This window comes from Drosophila eugracilis, unplaced genomic scaffold (genome assembly GCF_018153835.1).
Source record: "Drosophila eugracilis isolate 14026-0451.02 unplaced genomic scaffold, ASM1815383v1 contig_513, whole genome shotgun sequence".
Lineage (NCBI taxonomy): Eukaryota > Metazoa > Arthropoda > Insecta > Diptera > Drosophilidae > Drosophila > Drosophila eugracilis.
Window position 1 is genome coordinate 616686 of NW_024573387.1, and position 22431 is coordinate 639116.

Genomic DNA, 22431 nt, shown 5'->3' on the forward strand with positions numbered 1-22431 from the left:
GAAGTACAGTTTGAAGTTTATAATTATGTAACTTTTCTCTTTAACATTTCTATACTAAACCATAAAGTAGTCTCTAATCTTTAGATTGATATAATGCTGCATTATTTCACTTTCAATCTTAATCAATATTAATAATTTACCCATTGAAAAACAATTTTATGGATTTAATATTCTTGTTTTATTTAAATGCGTTTAAGTAGTATTTTTTTGTTTTATTTAGATTGTATGTTGTGGCTTATAAAAATGTTAATGCAAATTGTGAACTCATCGCATGACGTTTCATCTTATATACTTTTCATATTCCCGTTCATATTAATGATTGATTGATCTCTGCTCTATTAAATATAATTGCGTATCCAGATTGTAAGTATGTCATGGTAAATGGGTTATGATTCTAATATCATTTTCATCTTCTTCGCCTGTTTGTTGGTTCAGTCATTATGAATTTTTATAACTATGTTGTGGGTTTCATTTATTTTTATCAAAATATATCAAATGCTAACTTATTTTTTAAAGCTTTCTATTTAGTTATTGTATTACAATTCTGTTAATCTCCGGTATGCTTCCATTTTGTAGTTTCCGTTTCTTACGTCTCCTTTAACAATTTTGATACGTTTGAAATATAAAAAGTTTTGGCAGCTGCTCTGGAGTTATTTAAAAGGTAAATAAAGTTCTTGATTTATTAGTCAAACGCACGATTTATAGTATCAAATTTATCTATAAGTCCAATCTAAGCACTAGCCACATGTAAAATTCTTGATTTAGTTATGCATCCAGATGTGCTTTTTATTGGTCATAATGATAGTATATTTTAAGTATATTCTTGCTGCGTACGCGCCTAAGGACTTCCAAGGATTTTGTAAAGATAAGAAAGCTAATCAATTTGTCAGATCTAAAAATCTGCCTGTTAATATTGTTACAGCCTTTGGCAAATATCATTCAGCAGATTTCCAGCCATATACGTCTATATTTCAGGAATACTATATCCCCCAAGCTAAATCAAATAAGCTTAACTGTTCTGAAGAATACAAAATAAATCGAATTGAATAATAAAAACTTATTGAAATACTTTTTACTTAAAATGTAAACTTTAGTTACATGCTTTATAGCTCTAAATAGTAGATAACTGTTCTGTTTAATGAATCTCTCTATATAGTTAGATATCCAGTTTGTTATAGCGAACTGTTACCAGTTAGTGTAAAGGTATTCATATATATTAATAGACAACCGTTTTTTTTTAGTGTCACTACTCTCAATTCAAAAGTGTTGATTATTCACGAAAGGTTACGTGAGTATTAGTTTGTAGAAAATCAGTTTAATTTTTTACATTCTGACAAAATATCTCCATATTAAACAATTATTGAGTTTCAAAATAATCTTCCCGGAAGTCTTGTTTTCTATAAAGAAATCGCGTACACAGACTTTTCAAATCTCCAGTTAAGCATATAGTTTCCGTTAGCAACGGTTTTCAAAAGCAAAGCCAAAGAGTATATACAATAATTTTTTGAAGAAATGAGTACTTGAGTGACAATGCAATTGAGTTTATTGTTTAAAAAATATATAAATTAATCGTATAATAATTAACTTAGGACAACTTGCTCAAAGTTGTTGAAAATGCTTTCATTGTAAAATTAAGAAAAAATTATCATCTCCGATACACACGCGTCACAATTTAGTTGCAAAAAACAAGAAAATAAAACATTCGAGATACAAAATCACGCAAAAACAAATCAAAATTGAATTCTCTGTTTGTTATTTTAAAGTTTAAACGAATGAAACTTAACACCTATGCAAAGAAACGTCTAAAATGCAATAACAATATGCATTGTTTAGGATCGAGGGTCTTTCGGGGTACAATGAGGATGGTCTTTTAGTTAAACTCTCTTCATGCTTCTTCAAAACAAAATTGAATTTTGCATATGATTCAAGGCGCAAAGCGTCGTCAATATGATTATCATCAATCATTTATCATTATAAATGTTATAATAAGCGCGGCGTTATAAATCTGAATGTCTTTGGAGCCACTTGCGCCGTTTATGTTTATATAAAGAACACTTTCGAGAATTTCAATGCGCTTAAGAGAAATATTAAAAACTAAATAAAATATATATGCTTTTATACGCTATATACACTGCTGCTCCAGAACTGTGATTATATGTAGGTAGCGGTCTCATTATTTCGATGTAATTAGTTGCTAAAGTTGCCTTATAGCCTATTGGTTTTGTGAACGAGATTCGAACATCGCAGTCACGTCGCGTATTGAGAATTGTGGTGAGATCTTTTCTCTATTGCTAAAAGAAAAACAAAAATTAATGAAGTTTAATAAATAAAATTTGTAAAATGTATACTTACTTGGTGCCTGTATTGCTCTCGGCCAAAGAATTCCGCTGCAAACGCTCGCGCGGCATCGGCTGGCCACGTTCATATTTATTCCCAGTCGCCTTGCTGGTGCTTCCATACTTCTGCGCCGCCGTCTTGACGCTGAGCAGTGAAGTGGAAGTTATTCCACTTACGCCGCCATTACTGGTATCACAATTTTGATTCTTCTCGTCCGAAATCCTGCGCACCCGCTGTTGTTCCTGTCCATTACCCTGGCTCAAGCCCGTGTGCAGTGTGCTCTCCGATCCACCACCAGTCACGCGGCTCAACTGTTTCAGATTCATGTCCATGTCCTTTTGCAATGCATGCATATCGCCACGGGACTTCGACTTGATGCGTAGAGATTCTGTGGCCGGGAAATTATCTTCTGCATTGAGTTCTGTACGCGATCGAGATTTGAGTGTGTCGCCATAGTATTTCTGCGTAAGTTGCTGACGACGCTCCTCTTTTATCTTGTCGATGCGCTCGCGATCCAAGATCACACCGGTTAGTACGCTCTTTCGACCCGCTGGGGGCAGGAATTGATTAGCTGCCGACTGCTGCTCCTTGGGTACGTTATTCTGCTGGATGAGCGAAATGCGATTCTCGGTGGTGGGGGTAATGAGCTCTGGCTCGCCACCACGCTTTTGACAGATCTCCTCGGTGATGCTCATACCCGGCAAACGCTTAGGTGGATTCAGGGTTTTAGGTCGCGTAATGTCAAAGCTCTTCCGCCGGCTGTTTACCTCTGAGATAACCTCGGGTAACTTGCCCGAAACAGACAAATCCTGCAGTTGCTTGCCGCCAAACTCTCGTACGAAGGCGTTTTCATCCAGCGAACGCGTTATTTTTTGGGCACTGCTGTTTAGTTTTTTAAGTGGCACAGGTGCAGGCATTGCTTTGGGTACACTCAGTTCGTTGGGCTTCTTCATGGATCCGCCGCGCACTGAGAAGTCAAAGCTGGGCAGTTGCTCCACCGGCGAACTCTCAAATTTGTTGGCCAACTCCTTGACACTGAAAGAGGGCGACTTGCTGGGTGACGTCTGCTCTTGCTCCATGTTATCTGCCAAACTGTCTAGGCTGTCGAGTTCGATTCTATCACTGCTTGGCTTCTGTTCTTCTATTATGAATTTCATCTCCTCGCCACGTAGATTTTCGTAAACTGTTTTTGGTTTACGGAGCTCGATATTTTCATAGAGCAACTGGGTCTGCTCATCATCTTCTACCTCTTCTTCAGGTGGCTGCTCTTGGTGCTCCAGCTGCAATAGTTGCTGCGTCATTTCCGCTGCCTTAAAGGCACCACCATCCTGCTGTTCCTCCTCGGCGATCTGCTTCAGACTGGATCGCTCATGTAACATTTGATTCACCTCCGTGACCGAGTTTCGGAACAGCTTCACCTGTTCGTAAACAATGTTTTCATCGAAATTAGTCTCTAAAAGTGCCGGAGGTTTCTTCTCTTTCTCGGGCGACTTGTAGGTGATGCTAATGGTGGATTTAATGGGGCTGGTGGCCACCATCTTAACGGGAGTCTGTTGAAAGTCTTCGTACACTGGTGAACTGTCGTCGGTGGCCAGCAGAGAGTGCATGCTCGGCTGCCGCTGCAAATGCTGGTAACCGAACTCGCTGGGCGTTACCGACTGACTAGTGTTGTCCGTAAAATTGGAGTTATTGGGGGAGGAGCACATGGCTGCCGCCGATCCTGCCTGCAGTTGTTCCTTGACCGGCAATGTGGCAGCTCGATTCGCCGGCTGCGGCAAGCGCGGCTGCAGTGGGTGAAGATCTAAAGATAACTCTCGTTTTAAAGCATTCATATCACGTGGCTCTGGATCCTGGAGGTTGTTGAACTGCAAGAAAAGAAATATGTCAAAAATGTTCACAAATCTCATAGTTGATGTTCAATCGAAGGAAAGTTTCTTTCAATAGACATTTGAAATGCAGACGCATTTTCTTACATGCTGTCCCAGACTTTCATGCGAGCTTCCATTGTAACTGCTGGCCGCATCCACTCCTAAAAGAAGCTGTTGTTGCATGTTGGAAGAAACTCCGGATATGCCGGACATAACCGAGGTTAACATCAGTGGCTCCATGTCGTACTGTGGCGTGTTTACGGCCGAACTGTTCTCGGAGCTTTCGGTGTCGCACAACAACAAGGGAGTAACGAGGACTGCGGCCTGGAGTTGTAGGCGTGGGCACAGAGAGCTTGATCTGCCCATCTTCGATAGGTTCCACTCGAGGTTTCCTTGATAAAGCGCTGTTGCTTGTACTGCAAGTGATAGAACTATTTCAAATACTGAATAATCAGGTGATCACATTTATACTTACTGCACAGGCCTCGGAGCTGGAGGCTCCTGCTTTTGTCCTGGTTGCATAAAGGTTCCCTGATAGCTAAACCGCTCCTTGGCAGCCTGCTGTTCCTTTCGCTTGGCTCCCAGCTGCACTGAGGGATAGCTATAGCGGGTAGGTGTAGAGGAACCAGCTGATAAAGTCGTTGATGGCGAAACCGGCGATTGGGCTGCTCTTGCAGGCTTTGGCGGCGGATGCACTTCAACACTAGCGAACTGCTGTTGAGTGGTGGGCACATTTTCCGGAGTTCCACAGTCAATAAATTGAATGTCACACAGCTGATCTTCCAGCTTGTAGCGTTTGCAGCAGTTCTCAGCTCCAGCGGATTCATGCCCACAGGATGTAGATGCAGCACCAGCTGCTGTGGGAGGCGGTGGCGGCATGGTCCTGGCCGAGCTAGGTGATAGTAGATTAAGACGTGGCTGCTTCTTGGGACTGGGATTAACGCTATTCGTTTGGCTGGAAAACTCCTCAGGCCTGGCGCGCATTATGCGACGTGTGGCACAGCCGGATGCAGGTGGAACATTTTCTTTGCCCACACGCGGGGAGCTAACCAAGGACTCGCTTTCTGAGAAGATACGCATTTCCGGTTCCTCGCGATCGAAATTCAGACCCAACTCGGAGAGTTCTCGCGATGGGCAGGTGGTCATGTGACCTCTTTGCGGCGATTGCAACAGATCGAAGTAAGAGTCATGTGAAACGCTTCTCGAATGACCAACAGTGCGTAGACTATCAATCGAATTGGAGCGAATGCACAGGTCCATTGGTTTTGGATCTCGTTCATTGCTCGTCGTCTCTAGAAGTTCAATCGATTTGGGTTTGTCATTCTTTGTCAGTTCCTTGCTGGCATGCGCTTGCGAGGCCTGCACAAAGCTCACGCGAGAAGCAATGGAATCCTTGGTTTCCGTAGTGATTTTCTGGCTGGGATCGGCGTTGCCCTGCCGCTGACTACGCGTGAATATCGACTTCCACGAAGGGGTCTTGTCCGGCTTACGCTTTTGCCAGCTGCGTGGTGCCGAGAGCACAGTATGGTATTTGTCCGGCAAGCTGGAAGGACCACCGCCCACTTCGATATATGACCCAATGTTGGAGGCAGCATTGCTACTCGCACTGGTCAGCATACTAATGGGCAGAGACTGCTTCAGGTCAGCACCCTCTACCCGAGAATGCCTCTCCTGTGCCTCCTCCAGACTTATCAATTTGGCTCCACCGGTGCTCAGGCTTTTTGGTCGCTCTACCATGCCCAAAGATTGATCTTGCTCCCGCTGCTCCACTAACAGACTTTCGCAATCGGTAAGCGACTCCAGACGAAGTTCTCCACCCGGATTTGCAACCGCAGCTGCTGCGACAGTACTCGTCACCATGCTGTGCCGCGATGGGTGATCCTCTAAAGCGTCGAAGATGTTATGGCAATTCCGTATCAGGTACTCAGTAACCACCGCCTGGACGCCCACACCCCGCAGGGCAGCCACACCACCCGATTCGAGGGCGGGTGAGCGCAGAAGATTTGGCGCCCATACAATGGCCAGATTCTTGTCCGTCATTCCAGTGCGTTCGTGGTGCTGCGACACCTTGTACAGGTGCTCGGCCAGATATTTAAGGGTTCTGCAAGTACAAATTGTTTATTAATAATTATTATTTATCCGCGATGCCTCATTATTTACCGATAATGTGGTGGTGGGAGCTTGAGTACCGTCTCCTTCATAAGTCGCAACCGCTCGTCCGCCTCGTCGGCCTTCACTTGGATGGCCTCCACAAAGTTGTCGTACAGCTGGTAGGTGCATAGGGGATTCGGAAGCTCACGGAAGTACATCTTGAGAAGCGAACTAACTGCATGAATGTCCTGTTTCATTTCGGGATTGCCCAAGTCTGGTACACGTTCCTCATCGAAGGCACGCCTCAGCCGTTGGATATTGGAAGTGATTCCAGAGAGCCGGTATATTCCGTCTATAACGCCATAATTCTCGATAAACTCTGCGCAGGAGCGGAGAACCATGGGAATGTCCTGGCCACTGTTTAGCAAATGCTCAGACAGGTCACAGTTAAAGACTCGCTCGCGGTAAATTCCGCTTTGCTTTAAGCGACGACGTGATGGTCGCGACAGGATGAAGGAACGGAAGAAAGCGATTAGCTTGCCATGCTTTCGGAGTACCGGTTTAGTGGGCGAAGCATCCAGGTGACCAACCAAAGGAGCAGGCATTGGAAAATTCCTCGGTACTTTATCGCCAATGGTGGCCACACAGGATTGGGGAAAGAAACCAACTTCGTAGAGGGACTTCTGCAGATGTGATTTCTTGCCACGCCACCAAATCGACTCAGCCGGACTGGGCATATCGATCACGGAGATCATGTCGCCCACCTCGATATTGATTTCGTCAGGAGCTTGAGCCTGATAGCGCCTCACACCATAGGCCGCTCCCACTGCCGGGGTATTGATGGTCCTTTGTGTCTCACCATCCGCCAATGGCAGTCGTCTTCCCTTATTGTCCAACTGCAGCCAAGTGAGAATGGTTCCGCAGGTCAGTGAATCGGAGGCGATCATCGAGAAACGCTCTAGGTACTTGGCTACCGCATACTCCACATCCGACTCGCTGGGCAGCTCAGCTGCCAGTTCTTCCATATTGCGGAGCCCACTGATTTTCCGATCATACACGCAACGATGAAGCATTTCGTCCAGCAACTGCATGTTCTCGAAGCTCCGTTTGATCAGAAAGGGTTCGCAACGCTGTGGGCACACACGGATGATAAACCAACAGCTCTCTGGGGAAAAGCTTCGCAGCGAGCTGTGCGGCAGATCACCGCCAATGGACTGGGAGGCAATACTACTGCCCATGTGCTCCGATTTGTCATCTAAAAGCTGCACGGATAGTGGACCCAGCTGGACCCGTTCGTAGTGGAAGTGGGCGCACTCCTCTAGCTTGGGAAATCGACAGGATTTCTAAAAATAGAAGATAAGATTAGATTACAAATTGATGGCTTTTGAGAGGATCGTTAGTACTTACGCTGTTCAGCGGCTGTACGGCCATGTGACGACTGGGCTTTGGAGGCGGTACTACGCCCTGGATGGGCGGACTGCAGCTGGACTCCGTGGAGGCATTCGAGATTTGTGATGTATTCATAGAGGCGAACATGTCCGGATAGCTCAGTCCTGGCAAACTATCAGCGGGCACGATTTTAAAGTTCAGCTGGGCACTGATCGCAGCCGCCGGTGCATCCATTTCGAACTGCAATGGGGCCTGGATATCCTTCTCTGTGCTGGCATGGCAGGCCGGAGGACCACCATTCACTCCAACACCACCTTCTGCCGATGCCAGGGCATGGGAATGGAGTTGGGCTGCCAAGGATGTGCTTACCTTGTCCGACATGTTGGGCCACTCGATCACTCTACGCCAAATGCAACATCTGAAAAAGAAGGGAAACATTAAGTTTTTAATGGATATGCTTCTCACTACTATATTTTTAGGCCTTCGCGACCGATGAACCCATGAAAAATAACAATGCGAAGGCTAGACTTCTTCCCACTAGTCTTCCATTCACAATGTCCATCATTATTATTCTGTTCTCAGGCCTTTCGATTTCATTTGCATAAACAATTTACAGATTTAAATATAGTCAACGCTAAAGTTGCTAAATTGCAGCCCCCACTCTTAGGAATATTTTAAAGTCTTACATTTTTTAAGATTATATAAATAACTAAAGACATTTCACTATAAAGCCCTCCCACCTCCCAAAATACCAAATTTTTATTAAATTAAGTATGCCACTTTAGCTCGTTTCTAACTAGTTATTTAGGACATGCCTACTTGTTCTTGGAATCAAGGCGTTCTCATTCTAAAATCTAGAACTCCAATCCGGATCCCAGACAGTTGTCAATGTTTCACTTTCGTCCGATCCAATTCCAAAGTAGAAATTCCCACCAAAAAATTGAGTGCAGTTTAATTCAAAGTGCCCCCAACGGCAAATTAAACATTCAAGCCTCGTTTATTGGCGTTTACTTTCTAATGGCACGCGCGATCTTTTCATCAACTGGAGTCGACCTGGAGTCTCGCCCGGGCCAAAATGTTCTACTTTCGGGCTAAAAAGCTGCACTCTCTCACTCGCCGATGTGGATTTTCCTTGTCTTGGCAGTGGAATAAATAAGGTCACTGGCTCAGACATGCGGCAGGATGTGGTGGCACATGTAGGGGTATGGCTCGACTTGGCTCCATAAATATATACAATAAATATTTATAAAGTTCAAACCAGTTGGGACTCGAAATGGGAATTGGGATTGGGGATTGGGAATGGTATATGGATTCGAATTGCGATTGGAAGGGGATGCAACTGTGGAAGATGTGGATGAGGATGGGATGGGATGCCTAGCGGTAGTTCTGATTTACAGGCGACACGAAATGCAATCGCCGCCAGGCTGAAGGCATTTAAACTTTCATAAATTAAGCCAACAGCAACGGACAACGTCGGCCGAAGCGAAACCATTTCGAGGTGAGTACGGGAGGAAAACGGGTTTTTCCACTCGCCTAGGAAAAACTGGAGAGCCTGGTGGTGTGGTGAGGCCGTCCATCACTTGCAGCCAAAGCGCAGCAAATCTATTAAAAATTGTTAACGCTAACGGTCTCAAAATGCAGCCACATAAAGAAAGACCGAACGACAGTCTGACAGAAATGTAAAGTGTGCATATAAAATCAGGTAAAACAAAATATAAAAACCATATGCCAACGACCTGGGAAAAATAAAAACTCGTATAACAAAAGCTCAAAACGATGTCATCAAATTGATCTTGTAATCGAGTGCTACCCAACAATGGTTGAATGAATGGGTGTGTGATAATAACAATTCACGTTAACCGCAATCGACAGCTTTCTGAACGTATTCTTATGAATTAATTAAGGTTCTTTTATTGTTAAATCTGTTGTTCTCCCATCATCAATATCTGAAGAATTCTTTTAAGTTAGCACGTTCTGGAGATATAAGCCATACGATTTGGGTTTTAATGATGTATACATTTGGAAATGCAAATTGTTTACCAAGATTTATTGTTTAACTTTCCATTTTTATCAATTATACAAATGAAAATGAATATAATATTAACATTCCTGAAAAAACTCCTTCAATAAATAACACTTTCAAATATTTAAACATATAACCAAAAATATTCAATTGATTTTGACCCAAAAATATAAACGATGTTGTATTTTGCAATTGGAAACTTAACAGATTGTGAGATGAAAATTATCATATATAATTAGGCAGACATTGATTGCTTAAAAACTTATTCAAACTCACAAAATCAAATGAATTTAATCTTAATTATGCACAAAAAACGAAAAGATACAAAATATAGCTAATTTTTTGGACTCTGTGCATATTCAGTTTTCCTGATTGCCCATTGCACTTTGGCCAAGAAAATAAACGAGCCCAATGAAGACATTTTCCCATCGGTTTGTTCGGCCGGCCTAACTTTCTCCAATCAATTAAACAACATTGTCTATGTCCCGGACTCCAGAGTGTGTTAGAGCACCGGAGGAGCAAGTAAACATTTCAATCGGCTTTGCAAGAGAGGCTAATTTAATGCTATGAAATAACTTAATATTGGACAATAGTTAATGGCTTTTTAATGGCAGGTTTCAGGCTTAGTTTTCCACTTTAGTGTGGTTCGGTCGTTTAGCTTCACGGGCTTGACCCAATTGACTTGCAGCGAGAAACCGAAAGCTAAACATGACAATGATCTATAAAAACAAGACTGGAATTGTAAGTGCGTGAGTCCGAGAGTTGAAAAACTAGAGAGACGTGAGCCTCCTAACTAGACAGACTGCATTGTACGTTGTATTTAATAAGCTGAATAAAAGTTGCCTGTCTAGGCTCTGCTGTTGTTTGTGCTAATTTATGGCCCAAAGTGGGTCACTCACTCACTGGTTTCTAGAGCGAACAATTGCAGTGAATGATGTCGGTTGCCGGTTGTCTGTTGTCGGCCATAAAAGACTTACGAGGCTGCAAATGCATGCATAATGTGCTTAAACCTAGTTGTTGAGACTCTGCCAGTCAGTGTGTTCGACATTCATTCAGTCATTCAGTTAGCCAAACTAGTCAGTCAGTCACTCATTCAGTCGCTCACTCACTCCACAGCCGCCAAGTGCTAAACGATGCTGGTGTGCATCTAAATGAGACGGATACGCTGATGGACAATTAAAAAGATCCGCACCTATTTATCTTAGGGAAATAACAGGGGATTGGACTAAAATGTCACACTTTATGGCAGGATAAGGAATGCTGTCATTAGCCTAAACGGATGGGGCGCTAAGATTTTCCCAAGTGATCAACGTCAAACTAGTTTTTAATCAAAATGGCATTAAAAACATGTTGAATCCTGTGACTTGCTGATGGAAAGGTCGTAAATTATTATGATTTGTCAATTGATTTGGATTTTAAAACTTTTAAGTAGAAACTTTCAAATTCTAAAAGATAACGGGATAAAGAAGTCTTAAATTAAGATCTATAGCTCCGATGATTAGACCCTGACTCACTTCAAACTGCTACTGAAAACACTATAATTGGCCTTGACAGATCCGCATTATATAATCTAATGATATATGCAGCTGGGACCATGTTAAATGAAAGCAATTTCACCACAGACTCATAGACAGACCGAATGACTAATGGGCTAACATGAAGTCATTAAACTGGCCAATTGATGCCAGCCAGCGCGCTCCTATAAACTATGCACCATGAACAAATTGCAGCCCAAGGCTGATCCGGTTGCTATATGCTGCTGTGCTGCCGTTAATCTGTTGAACAGAGCCGTATCAATCTACGCCCCAGTTGACAGCTCGTCGTGGCACTTGTGCTTTTGGAAATCTGATCAGTTTGGCTCGCTTGGCTGACTCATATGGCAGATTTGTTTACAAGCCAGCAAATACTTGGTTTTTTATTCAGAGCCCTTTGTGGGGAGTGCTCCTGAATCGATATCTGACACACACAACACCCCACTGTCGCCAAACTGACTCATAGAAAAAAAGGAAAAAAACATTAGACACAGCATGTGAGAAATGCAATTAGTCTAACCGGCATATTAGTCAACAACGCTCGTGGTTCGGACTGCCCAAGTCCGTTTTATAATTTTTACCTGGGCTACTGGCAAAACTTTACACTCCCATGGCCAGCTTAATTGTCGAGCTTTCAACTTCCGTTCACACAATCATGGACTCTGGCATACACAAATGCCAAGTTACTTGGTGCAGGTGCCACAGAAAAGAGCCAAATTGGTATCAAAACCATGAATTTTGAATACGCTAATGTTATACTATTATTTAGGCATTAGGCTTATACTTATATATATCTGTTTTGAAAAGTCTTTGAAAATCTTTAAGAGCAGTACCTCTGAAGCATTGATATTATGAGGTCAAATACCGCAACTTTGAATAATTTGGAGACTATAAAAATGGTTTATCTTATACCTGTTGATCTAATACCGCTGAAAAGTATACCAATTGGTCATGCACGGTTACAAGCTCATTCCAACATAACTACTTTATTATGGTAAAATTGCATAACATTCGAAATGTACCAACAGCGAATTTCTAAAAGTACCTCTGCAAACAGACCATTAAAATCTCATTGTTAGGGCATTAAAATAGACGTTCATCAGATATACAAAAAAATAGGAAAGCAAAAGGGTAGAAAAGAAAAGCGAAATCGTTCAATTCCGCTGCCCATGTAAATTTTCTACTTTGACATTTGTGCAGAATTTCGCCTGCGCTTCACCTGCCCCCTCAAACTCATCTCCCCTTCCCCCAGCGAACTATAAAACCTAGCCTAATGTCATTTAACGTCGTCGACAAAACAGGTACACATAAACACACACACACATTTAGACTCCTCTGCGAGACCAGACTTTATATTTTTTAATGGAAGTGAAAGTTTTGCGCGCATCAAAAAAATATATATATAGATATATGGGTATACGTATACAAAAAACAAAGCCAAACACACGCGGCCGGCCAATATTTTCTTTTTAGGTTGTCTTAGGCTCGTGGCGCCGGCATGCCAAATTTTCAAAAAACAGAAAAAAAACAAACAAAGCTAATAATAAAAAAAATTCGTACAATAAAAATCACATTAACAAATATGCGAAGCAGCTGCTGGAAGAAAGCGCAATGGCCAAATATTTAGAAACAAACGTCAGACGAGAGGAGAGCCAGAGACACAGGCAGAAGCAGAGGCAGAGTGGCAATATAATTTAATTATTATTCATTTCTAACCAAGCGCGACCGACTGTGAGTGGCCGTGCATATGAATTGTTAAATAAAGTGTTGAATTTCAATAAGACAAACGGCATTAATAAACGGGGGCAATTGGCACAAGCGTTGAAATTCATAAACAAATACGAAAATATACACAGAATATCACCATCCCGCCATATGAAAACTTGTTCGTATTAATAGACTATAGTGCTCTACGAATTGCGGGGTATATTAAGTTCTAGAGGGGTTGATCTACGCTTCACTGCAAAATCCTTTAGAAGAATTTGGTATTTTAAAGATCTATTCTTAAACTCTTCTATTCCTGCAATGAAGCGGGAAATAGTTTAGATCGTACGAATTGCTTGGGGTTTTGTTTCTCTAAAAATAAACAAAGCTCCCAATTAAAGGAATTTGCTCGTTAATACAAAATTTAAATTATCTTGAATATATACGAATATTTAATTATGCAAGAAAAATAAAGAATTGCCATTTATTTTCCTGTTATAGCAGGATGCCTTATAAATTTTACGATCGTTATTGGAAGTCTGTTAACAATGAGTACAAAGCCACAATGTATGGACCAATATATCTTCATAATAGCATTTGCTATTTGCGGGGGCGAGTCCCTAGAAGACACAGCTTTCCAAATTTGGTGCTTACCCTATTGGGTTACAATATATAGATAGGTGCTCAGATGCTTATTGGAAATCAAAATTGCTGTTCGTCGATAAACTACACATGCTCAATTAAAACTATTCGAGCTCTAATTATTCAAATAAGGCAACATTCCATTGATTCTACTTGCGCAGGTGAATCATGGATAAATTATATGTACATTATTATTAAAAATTGTTCTGTGTCATTTTGATGATTCACTAAAAAAAAGTGGCGACTTTCTCTCTTATCTAAGTCTGGGATTAATAGGTAAATATAGAAATAACAGAACAAGAAAAACCAAATGTGTTTTTCTTATCAAAAACTAAAGTTGAAAGGGAATCTCACAATCAGAAATAGTTTTATTGATTGCTTTAGTCTTATCAGCAGCTAATCATGCTTCTATTTAACGAAGATCATGTAACTTAAATAGAGGAATCTGTGTTCAAATACACTATAGTTAATATACTATAATTCAGTCATTGAAAACAATGAATGTCATTAAGAGATTAATCATCTATATTTCCGTACACTCAAGATTGATGAATTCCCTAACATACACCTTAGAAATACTTTCCAAACGAATCGAATGATTCTTAGCGCATTTTTAATTCGCCTCGGCTCATCAAGCGAACAGAGACCAACCACATTTGAGGCATTTTGATGGTTTTTGTTTCGTATGACTTAGCACTAACAACCATAACAGCAGCAACAATAACAACAACAAAAGCCTCAACGACTTGTCAGTTTTAATTGAAATCAATTGAGCTCAATTATTTGATACGCATATGAAACACAACATCAGCAGCCAGCTACAAAAGCCCGCCAACCCAAAAATTCTTATACTTTGTGTGGGTTAGGCATTTCCCCCCATATATATATATATATATAGTATTTTTATATAGCAAAAGCTTGGGGCATGTCAATCGCTAAAAATGGAGCGTTTTAAAAGAATTTTTTACATGAATGTAAACAAAAACAAAGTGCGAATATAAAACGACGACGGCGTCGGCATGAACAGGTGTAAACAGCAATAAGACACAAGGCAAAAAGTGTATAGCAGCGAATTCTCTGTTGGCAGTTTCTTTGAAATGTTTTAGGTTTCTGCTATTGTAAGCTGTTTACACTGTTCAACAAAATAGTGGTAGAGTAATTAAATCCGTAAATAATATATTGGTAACAGACAGATTAGGAGTGGCACAAACCTATCATAACAGAAAATAAAATTAAGTAAAACCAAGTGTAAATTATTTTTATCAGAGTTTTTTTTTTTTTTAAATTCGTAAGTTTTTCGTAACGTGCCTACATAGATAGAAAACTGGTATAACCAAGGTCTAGTTACAGAACAAAATCTGATATCTCACCTATCATATCATATATCATATCACATATTTGAATGAAGCAAGGCCCTGCAGTCTAGTGTAGCCGAGAAGAGCCGACCCAGACCAAACAGATGTTTGTTGTCAACCGAGTGACTGCAACTCCCCTAGATAAAAAGGGTTTTTTCTTCTGGAAGGTATGCCGGTAATGGTAAGGGAATTCCGGGGGACTGGCAGATGTGGGCAGTGGTGTAATGGGTTGGCCGACGCCGAGGTAAACGTTCCCCATTGGAATTAGTGTGAGAGCTTGCTGTCCGTTTGAGCGGATGTTTGAGTTGAGTGCACAGTTACCGAGGCGCAACGAAATTAATCGAACTCGAAATCGGGCTCTTACCGGGGGCAGCTTGGTTGGTTATGCTCTTGCACATATAGTATACATACATATATATATATATATATATATAAACATATAGTAGATGGATCTGGCCAACTTGACACGTTTTCTGCAACAGGCGGCCGCAGCGCAGTCAACTTTGCTCTCGTCACTCGAAATGTGCCATAATCGTGCGCAGTCGCGGCGCGAATCTTTCCCAGAGACGTGAGCCACATAATAACCACAGTAGGAGCCCATATATATATGTCTATATAAATATGTACGAGGCCCCAGTACATATCTGTACATATCTCGTAATAATAATAACGAGAAAGCTTGCCCCCACAAGCCCCCGCACTCAAAAGCTAAAATGAGTCAACATGAAAACCAAAATGCTCTCATAGAATAGATATAATTCAAATTATGGAGGGGAATTCAAGGATGAAGGGGGTTAGGGGTTGCGGTGGGTTTAAAGTAAAAAAAACCTTTTGTTCCTTATTTTTATATGAGTTGACTTGAACTTGAAGTTAATTGTTATAAGAAATAAAAAGGAATCTTTATGGTATACTTAAACTTTTTATTTTATTATGCTAAAAATGAATTACATTTATCTCACATTTAAACCATAATACTAAATGGCAATGACCTCACTATTTGATAGATACGTTTCGTAGTTAGAAATTCATTCATGAAATTAAAACATTTTTCAAAAAACAATTTGTTTCTTGAATTTTAATCTAAAAATAAAGAAATGAATAGCATTAAATGCCGAATAATTTACTCTTTCAATATGTAGTGCAAACCTATAGTGTAAGAGCTTATATAAAATCCGCTTAAACAATTAGTCTTCGGCTAAATATAATTGTTAAGTGATTTTGCAGCCTCGTTAACACATTATTTCCCCATCGCACCCTTCTCTCCTTTCACAAAAAAAGGGTATGAAGAAAAGTAAATGTGGCCGGCAAGCGAGAAAAATGAAAGGCAAGGAGTTTGGCTTTTTTGGAAAGTAACAGAGCGGTCCGAAAATATCAGTCAGTTAACCGAGTGGGCGGAAGGGGCAAACTGGGTAGGAGGCTTAAGCCAGGAAAAGGAGCCGAAGAGAGAGCGAGATTCGTTAAGAGGCAGGCGAGAGTTCAATGTCAACTGTGTGGGCAGCGCCACGAAAACTTTTTTACGACCGCTTCCGCTTGAAGAAATACATACAACTGGATGTGTGTAAGCCCGCAACTAAAGCACGACCACACCTAAACATTAAAAACAAGCAAAGAAAAATACATATTTCCTCCTTTTCGCGTGGACAAAAACAAAAAAAGACAACCACAGACCATACACTGGCGGTCAATAAGATAAATCGTTTTGTAATAATATTTAGGCCAAATGTAATGGCGATTTTTCAAATACTATAATAGGAGTTTATAATATGATTTATTATTTTCATGCTTTTTTATGTAACTAAGAAACATTTAATTTACATAAATTAAAAATCAAATTCTTATACATTTTTGAATATCTTGTCAAAATTCAATGGTTTAAGGGAAAGGCCGAGAAATGTGGTTGGTTTCTTTTGGGGTTGAAAGTTATGAGTCAAGCGAAAGTAGTCTTTGTATTCTTTTGTTTACCATTATTATTGTTTTCAGTGTAAGAATGCATTTTGATAGACCAATAAGCAAATGAGCATATGGTTAGAAATTCAAACTAAAACTCAAAATTTCAACACAATTAACTTGGATTATCGTAAAGTTTCAAAACAAGGGTTCAAAATGCACATTTCGTTTCTGGGGTTGAAGTTGTAAGGAAACAAAAGAAAACAGCTTTGAATGAATGCTTTTGTTCGCTCTTCTTCGCCTTATTGGTAATTCAAGGACTCTAAAAAAACACAGGAAGATACACGTAACGGCCGTAGAACCGAAGGCCCATTACTATTATTTTGACTGCAGCTGTACGAAAGAGAGGCATTGCCAATGGGGTGGAATGTGAGTGTGTGGATGTGTTAAGGAAAGGCAGACAGATAGACAGACAGACAGACATATGGTGGAGTTGTCTCAGGTGAGTGTGTGTGTGTTTGTGTGAGTGCGGCTGGCACAGGGTGACAAAAATTTAGTGTGAAACGGACATATCGCACTTATGTCTTTTACATACCAACTATTCCAATAGCAAGGCGCAGACATAGTTGCGTCTACCAGACAGAGAGAGGGGGGAAAAACACTCAGCTTCTTTCGCAAAAATAAGTTATATAGGAAACGAAAATAAGAAAAAAGACGGGGCGTTATTTCGCTGTTATTCGGCACAGAACGCGTCTTGAATGATGATGGGAAAATGATAAAACAATGGCTTTGGCACAATTAAAAGACCCCAAAGACGCCAAACGGTTGTTTTTTATCTTCAGCAAGCAGTCGCAGTAGCGGCAGCTATTATTTATTATTTTTGTTGCTGTTGTTGTTGCTGCTGCCGCACAATACACTGACACACATTTTTAAATAGAGAAGAGATACTTTTTTTCAGCATATCTTTTTTCCTTTTGCACGCACACGAACATGCCCACCGAACATACACACGCACGGGCACTCCAACATACACAGGCACAGGACGGGGGCTATGTAATCCCAATTTTCGTATTCGTACACACCTCTTTTTTCCGAATAGATCACTGGCCGTGCTATTGTGGTAATATTACAACATTTTTTTTCCACAGTCCGACTGCACAAATAACTGGGTTCCGAAACCTTTTACAACAAAACAAATGTGCGGCGCACCAGAGAACGACTGAGTGTGACCCAATCTCGGTAAAATACCATATATGATTTTCCTTAACATCGATATATCGACAACAAGTGTTAGGCGTATCGATAGCGATTGTTTCCTTATCACCCACATTGGCGCTAGTGAGCAAAATGTTAAAAACCATAGAGTAACAGAAATGTTAAGTGCTCAAAATGCGATATACCGATTTGTTTTCCTTCTCTTCCTCTTTGGCGCTAATGAAATTGTTAAAATGCACTAATGTTAAAAGTAATAAAAGTAATTATTAAGTAAAAACGTTGATTCTAAATTTACTTATTTGATAAAGAACATTTTTAATATAAATGACTTTCTGTGTAAATACTACACAGCAGGTTTTAAACTTGCACTGCTTGTTACCCACCGGTGGTATCTAAGCAGTGTTTCTTTATTAAAAAGCCCTATGGTATTTTTATATAAGTATAAGCAAGCCATATTACAACCAAAAGACGTAAACAAATAAATTTATTTCAAAATGAATCCCCTAACAAACATGAAAAATGTGCTGAAATTAAGCGAACATGAGCTGCAACATGGAGGAAAGAAGAGTTGGCATGATATGTACAGGGACTCAGCATGGATTTTTGTGGCGGGATTTCCATATACCCTTTCTGAAGGAGATTTAATCTGCGTGTTTTCCCAGTATGGCGAAGTTGTTAACATTAATCTGATTCGAGACTCGAAAACGGGAAAGTCAAAGGTAAGATTTTTATAAATTTACCATGACGTTTAAAAATAATTACCTCCTTTCCTATTAGGGATTCTGTTTCCTATGCTACGAGGACCAAAGATCCACAGTTCTGGCCGTGGACAATCTTAATGGCATTAAAATCATCGACCGAACCCTAAGGGTCGACCATGTGGCAGACTACAAGCCTCCAAAGGAAAACGACAAGATGAACGAGGAAACCCTGCGTCTGTATATGGAGGGTTGTGCTCCGAAACCTCAAATTCAACACATCAAGACTGAGAAAACTAAAGACAGCAAAAAGTATAGATGATAAAAGTTATCAACTCATACAAACAAAACCATAGTAAATCACATAATAAAACCGTTGATAAAAAGTAATTTTGTATTGAAAAAAGTAAAGCTGTACTTTTCTAGAAAACTGACTTATTCGAATCAATTTATTGCAATCCAATGCATAACTTAAAAACAATTTGGTTTTAATATGTAATTAACAGCTAAAAAACATAAATTTCTAATTTAAAAACTGGTTCATATTTAAGGGCATCAATAGGTCCTTAAAGCACTCATTCATCATCCGCACTTGCAAATGAGTCATCATCATCCTCATCGTCTTCCTGACCCTCCAACTCTTTCAAAATTCTTCTCTTATAGCGTTCATAGGCACTGCCTCTTTCACGGTCGACGTTATAGAAGTCCACATCGTCCACAAACGAGTCTTCTTCAGTGTCAATCGTGTGGATATAGGGATCCCGGTAGGTGGCATGATCTTCATCCTCGCTGGTACTGGCAAACTCATCTTCGTCATCATCTGGATGTTAGAATCATTCACGAATTCAGTAATCATCTACAATCAGTTCTGCTTTCCAATACTTACCAATCATAAATTTGTTCATTTGCCGGCACAATTCGTCATCGGATCCCATAGCGCCCGCTTCCTCATCATCCGGGTAATCATTTGTGAAGTAGTTCTCCTGATTCGAGTCCTCCGAATCGTAGTCCTCATCCTGATCGTTATAGCAATCTTCTAGCACAATTTCGCCCACAGGAATTACTCTGTAGAATAGCCAAAACAATTAATGGGGTTTATTTCGAAAGTTTAATGGGGACTTTTAAATTGAAACACAGCTAAGTTTGTCATGTAGTTTAGTCGATTTATTTATTCAGTTTATTTTTGATATCAGGCAACGTTTAGACCCCAATCAAATTAAACTAAAACTATTCACTTAATTAGACTTTCAGCTCTATTGTTTTCCGTCTGTTTTCGGAATGGAAAAATAACACAAAAAGGCAACTGACAACTGGCGATAAATAAATGAAAAGTACTCGGTGAAGAGTTTTAGAATATGCGGTGTGTGTGTGCGTGTGATTTATACTAATTTAATAGTTAATTAAAACTAGAAACGTAAGGTAATGAGACATATGCATAAAGTTCTATCAAAAGAATACACCTCTTGTGCGTGATAACAATAGAAGTAGAAAACTTAGAAATAGTTTTGTTTATTAAAATACTTTGGCAAGAGGGAATTATAAAAACGTGACATAATTATGTTACAATAAAACGTTAAGATTATTTTCATTTTTAACTTATTTTTACATTTAAATATGCGAAAAACATATTCTTATAAAAGATTTACGGAATCTCACAAACACAGTTTTGGTAAAAGATTGAAATATTTCTTTGTAATTTCTAACAGAAAATGTTTTTTTTTCAATCATGCGATTTTAATCTCATTCGATCGGTAGTTTTGGAGGCATTTATCAGATGCTGATTATTAATGAACTTGTATATAGTGATGTTAGTTGCCAGTTGCAGTCCCTTTTTTTTATTGTCGTGGGTGGGGTGTTGGGTGTCATCACTCTTCTTAATTGCCTGGGCTTTGTCTCTCGCTCTCTCTCATCTTTTTGTTAATGAATTGTCTACCAGTAGCAGTTGTTGTAGTAATTAAACGGATAATACAACCTTATGGAGAACGAATCGTATTATTGAGCTATTAACAGTGATTGCAATTATGTAGGTCGAAATGATAAAAAGTAATATGCAAATTATGAGACTTGGCCCGAGGACTACGAAAACAAACACACGCACACCCACACAAATAAGCTAGCACCGACACACAGATACACCGCTTACAAATAAACCATATTATTTATATATATATTATATTACATATAGTAATTGGTAAGGCTCAACGTTTTCTGTGGCTCAATATGTATGACCAACCTTAGATAGTTGTCGTCCATCAAATCGACGTAGGCCGCCTGCATCTCATTCTCGGGAACATATAGATCGTAAACGTAACCCACATCGGAATCGGCGGGCTGTTGCTGATCATGAATGGCTTCTATATCCTGATCGTGTACTGCTGGAGTTTCAGTTCCCGATTGCTGTTGCTGCTGCTGTTGCGATTCAATGTCTACAATGGTTATCTGACTTGTGGACTCCTGATTTTGGTTATTTGATTCTGATTCTGTTTCATTATCCTCGAGAGTACTGCGTAGGCAATTTACCACCCGGAAACGTTGCTCACGCGCATTTTGCTGAGCCTCCTGCCGCTGTCGATCGCGCCGCAGGGCACTGGCAATGGCTGCATCATTGGACCGCTGCTGTTGCACCAACTCACGGGCGGTGGCTTTGTTCAATCTGGCAGCTGCAAACTGACGAGTTGCACAGTCGTCCTAGAAAAAGGATTTTAAAAGTAAAGAGAGGTTATAAGATATATATGTAAAAGCTTTAACAGGGAGTTTGTTTATAGAGGGGGTACTTTGATGTCTTTTGGCCATAAATAATGCTGACTATATTCATTAATTTTGAAGATAAGAGTTCAAGAACTCTACAGATTGAAGGTCATTATGAATAATAAAGATATTTCAACTAAACTCAAAAAATGACTGAACACCTATTTAAAAAGCAATGTATTAAGAATGTTTTATAAGCGGAACTATATTACTTTTTTAAAAGTTGATGAACAATTATCAAACAACCCGTTTCTTTTCATCTATATTTCAAATATCCCTTTATACTAATTTTAATCACACATATATATTAATAAATCGCTCTTTTCTTACCTGCTTTTCCAGCGTGCCGGCGAATTTCAAGACGGTGGTCAGCTCGTCTTTGTCTGATGCCGTTGCTCCCGCCACCGCGCCCGAATCCTCCAGAGAGTTTTCATCGTTTTGGAGGCGCCGACGTTTGCCATTTAGGACAAATGCGGTGTGCGGCTCCTCATCGATGCGACGTTTAATACGCACAACCGCTGGCATTTCGTTTTGTTCGGTAAAAGTTTAGGAAGTAGAAGTAATAGAAGGCGAAATAACTCGATTCGATCAAAAAATGTGTGACGCGAAGTGTGACCGTTCAGAATATCTGCAGAAATTTCATCGAAACCAGAAAGAGATGGGACAAGATATAGTGTGTTTTGGCAAAGAAAATATCGCATAAACTATTTAAATTTAAAAACGGTTATTTTTTAAATATGAAAAAAGGAACCTAAAAACCTATGCCCCTTCAAAAAAATGAATAAGTCAGATAGCTTGTGTATCAGATAAATCTTGAAATACACTTAAATGATCTAACTTAAAGAAAAATAATTGGTTTGGGTACTTAAAACGCAAGAAATACAAAAGCACCCAAAACAAAAGTATAATTAAGCTTTTAGGATAGTAAATTAAATGTTTGTA

General features: G+C 40.0%; 3 protein-coding genes across 4 annotated transcripts; 1 reads left to right on the top strand and 2 right to left on the bottom strand.

The window, feature by feature from the left end:
* Positions 1-1520: 1520 nt before the first annotated feature.
* On the bottom strand, positions 1521-18054 carry LOC108114839 (GTPase-activating protein CdGAPr). The gene is given in 8 exon segments (XM_041819276.1): positions 1521-2291; positions 2353-4202; positions 4311-4508; positions 4510-4621; positions 4681-6306; positions 6366-7639; positions 7704-8105; positions 17914-18054. Coding segments are annotated over 7 exon segments (5502 nt in total). The 5' UTR covers positions 8067-8105; positions 17914-18054; the 3' UTR covers positions 1521-2212.
* A 415-nt stretch (positions 18055-18469) lies between these two features.
* On the top strand, positions 18470-19175 carry LOC108114865 (RNA-binding motif protein, X-linked 2). Its single transcript, XM_017226019.2, has 2 exons — positions 18470-18762; positions 18821-19175. Exons 1-2 carry the CDS (start codon positions 18538-18540, stop codon positions 19061-19063), a joined length of 468 nt encoding a protein of 155 aa, XP_017081508.1. The 5' UTR covers positions 18470-18537; the 3' UTR covers positions 19064-19175.
* Positions 19157-22105, bottom strand: LOC108114864 (probable RNA polymerase II nuclear localization protein SLC7A6OS). 2 transcript variants are annotated; one of them, XM_017226017.2, is made up of 4 exons: positions 21820-22105; positions 20975-21429; positions 19628-19806; positions 19157-19561 (listed from the first exon to the last, which is right to left on the bottom strand). In XM_017226017.2, the coding sequence occupies exons 1-4, from the start codon at positions 22012-22014 to the stop codon at positions 19317-19319; spliced, it is 1074 nt and encodes a 357-aa protein (XP_017081506.1). In that variant the 5' UTR covers positions 22015-22105; the 3' UTR covers positions 19157-19316. The 2 variants fall into 2 exon arrangements, with proteins under 2 accessions (XP_017081506.1, XP_017081507.1); XM_017226018.2 differs by lacking the exons at positions 19157-19561; positions 19628-19806 and adding an exon at positions 19884-20713.
* Between the last annotated feature and the right edge of the window lie 326 nt (positions 22106-22431).